We start from the raw sequence: 2,276 nt of genomic DNA, 5'->3' as shown, positions 1-2,276 counted from the left end.
AAAAAATTATATCGAGTTAATATGATAAAATAGGATTCAATAACTTAACTAACTCAAACTTTTTTCACTCAATTCAACTCAGATATGATATTATGCTCACCTAGCCATCCCTAATCAGGGGCAGATTTAGGGAGGGCTGGCAGGGCCGTTCCTCCTAAAATGAAATATTTTCTATTTAGAATCTTTATAATTTATAAAATGTTAAATTAGTAATGGTAAAATTACTCTTTGACCCTCAAAATGATATAAAAAATGATTTAATCCTCTAAAAATTATAAAGATATAAACTATTAAAATGACGAAATTACATTTTATTATCATAAAATATATAATTTAATTCGACATCCAGAAACTTCCATTGATTCAAGTCATTAATTAACATTTAGTACTCTTATTATTATTATTATTTTTGGTCCTATACTCAAAAACCTCCATTGTTCCTATACTATATATATATATATATGTTTTAAAATGAAATATTACTGTTCCTGTTAGTGGAATGGTTCAATAAATTTAGTTGATTTACGAGCCAGTTTGGAGAAATATTGGCTGCCATTGACAAAAAGAACATTAAGAATCTTAGGATAAAACACTGCAACAGGTAGCAGCAAGAACATGCACCCATGCCATGCATGTTGTCTTCAACCACAACAACATAATCAACCCTACACAGACACCCACAAGGTCAAACACTTAAGCTACATGCCTCTTATTTACGCAACACAAAGTAAATAAAAATCTAAGCAAAGCAGCCACAAATTTAAACATTCTACTAAGTTATTGTTAAGGAGGTGGCAAATTCCCACCCCTTGTTGTACCGCCAAGTCCAAGTCCATGTCCATGTCCATGGTCACCTGCCAGCCTACTTATACCACCTATTCCGCTGCCACCACCACCTAGACCTCCAGCTCCACCGCCTACACCACCTGTATCTGGACAACCACCACCACCACCACCACCACCTAGACCTCCAGCTCCGCTGCCTACACCACCTGTACCTGGACAACCACCACCACCTAGACCTCCAACTCCACCCCCGGTCCCACCGCCTAGACCTCCAACTCCGCCACCGGTTCCACCCCCTAAACCACCTAGACCTCCACCTCCGCCACCAGTTCCACCCCCTAACCCACCTAGACCTCCAATTCCACCGCCTAAACCCCCTACACCACCAATGCCTTTGTAACCACCTATTCCAGCTGCACCACCAATCCCACCAAATTTTCCAATCCCACCAAGACCACCAACCAATGGCAGCCCACCAGCTACCCCAGCATAGCCTCCCACCCCAGCAAACCCACCAACTCCACCGTAAACAAAGTGCTTCTTGTCATCAATGCCATTCCCCTTGGGTGATTCCGCCTTGGGTGCATTGGCTTCCATTATTTGTTCCTTCTTGGAGCCATTGAGCCCATTATTGCCTGGCACGTTACGTGCATGACATACATGCGCAGTTAGCAAAACAAAAACAAACAACAAAACACACAAATTACACATCTCTTGTCTCTCTCTTGAGTTAGCTGGCTAGCTTTGCATGGAATTGCTTTATATATATGTATATGGTGGACAGTTGAGAGGTAATAAAGGCGATTTGTAGTAAATAAAATAAACAGTCACATTGCTGTCCACAATCTCGAGAAGGGAAATTTTATTGAATTTGGCATCAGATCAGAGAGTTAGGTGAGTTAAAAGAAGAGAAAATTTAAGGATGTTTTATGTTGTGTCATCTAAGAACTGCACTTTCTTTTGTGTTGTGACCAGTGTATACCTTATTCATCACATCTATGAATTTTTTTTAGGTGAAAGTATGATAATAGGGTTAAATGAAAAATTACCCTTAAACTATAACTGTTGTACTAAAGTGGTACTTAAACTTAATTAACTTTTATCTTTTTAGATGGACGGTGTGTTTATCTATGATTAGTATAAAAATAATAGTAACAGTAATGTTAGATATTGTAACTATATTATAGCGTAAGGCATAAAGAAAGTTAAACGCATAAGACTAGAGATATCACCCATCCAAAAAGACCAAAGAGCTTCCATGTCAACATTGTTCTACTTTACTCATTTTCTTTTTTGAATTTAAAAGAAAAAATATTGAATATAATAGAAAATATTAAAATTGATATTTATTAAAAATAATTATATTAATATTAAAAATATATTTCCCTCCTCCTCCCTCTCCCTCAGAGGCGTACTTAGGGGGCTGGCAGGGCCCCGACCCCCCTTAAAATAAAAAATTACTATTTAGGCCCTTTAAAAATTTTTAAAAT

General features: G+C 37.6%; 1 protein-coding gene across 1 annotated transcript; it reads right to left on the bottom strand.

Annotated features, from left to right (window-relative positions):
* Positions 1-783: 783 nt before the first annotated feature.
* LOC128039845 (uncharacterized) lies at positions 784-1,383 on the bottom strand. The gene has a single exon (XM_052628526.1). The coding sequence runs from the start codon at positions 1,381-1,383 to the stop codon at positions 784-786; it is 600 nt and encodes a 199-aa protein (XP_052484486.1).
* Positions 1,384-2,276: the final 893 nt, after the last annotated feature.

The sequence above is a fragment of the Gossypium raimondii genome, chromosome 3, assembly GCF_025698545.1.
Source record: "Gossypium raimondii isolate GPD5lz chromosome 3, ASM2569854v1, whole genome shotgun sequence".
NCBI lineage: Eukaryota > Viridiplantae > Streptophyta > Magnoliopsida > Malvales > Malvaceae > Gossypium > Gossypium raimondii.
Note: the sequence above shows the minus strand (reverse complement) of the source record. Positions and strands in the feature narration are given on the sequence as shown.

Excerpts from the sequence above, each read along its gene's own strand:
- LOC128039845 (XM_052628526.1), bottom strand. The coding sequence starts at position 1,383 with ATGGAAGCCAATGCACCCAAGGCGGAATCACCCAAGGGGAATGGCATT.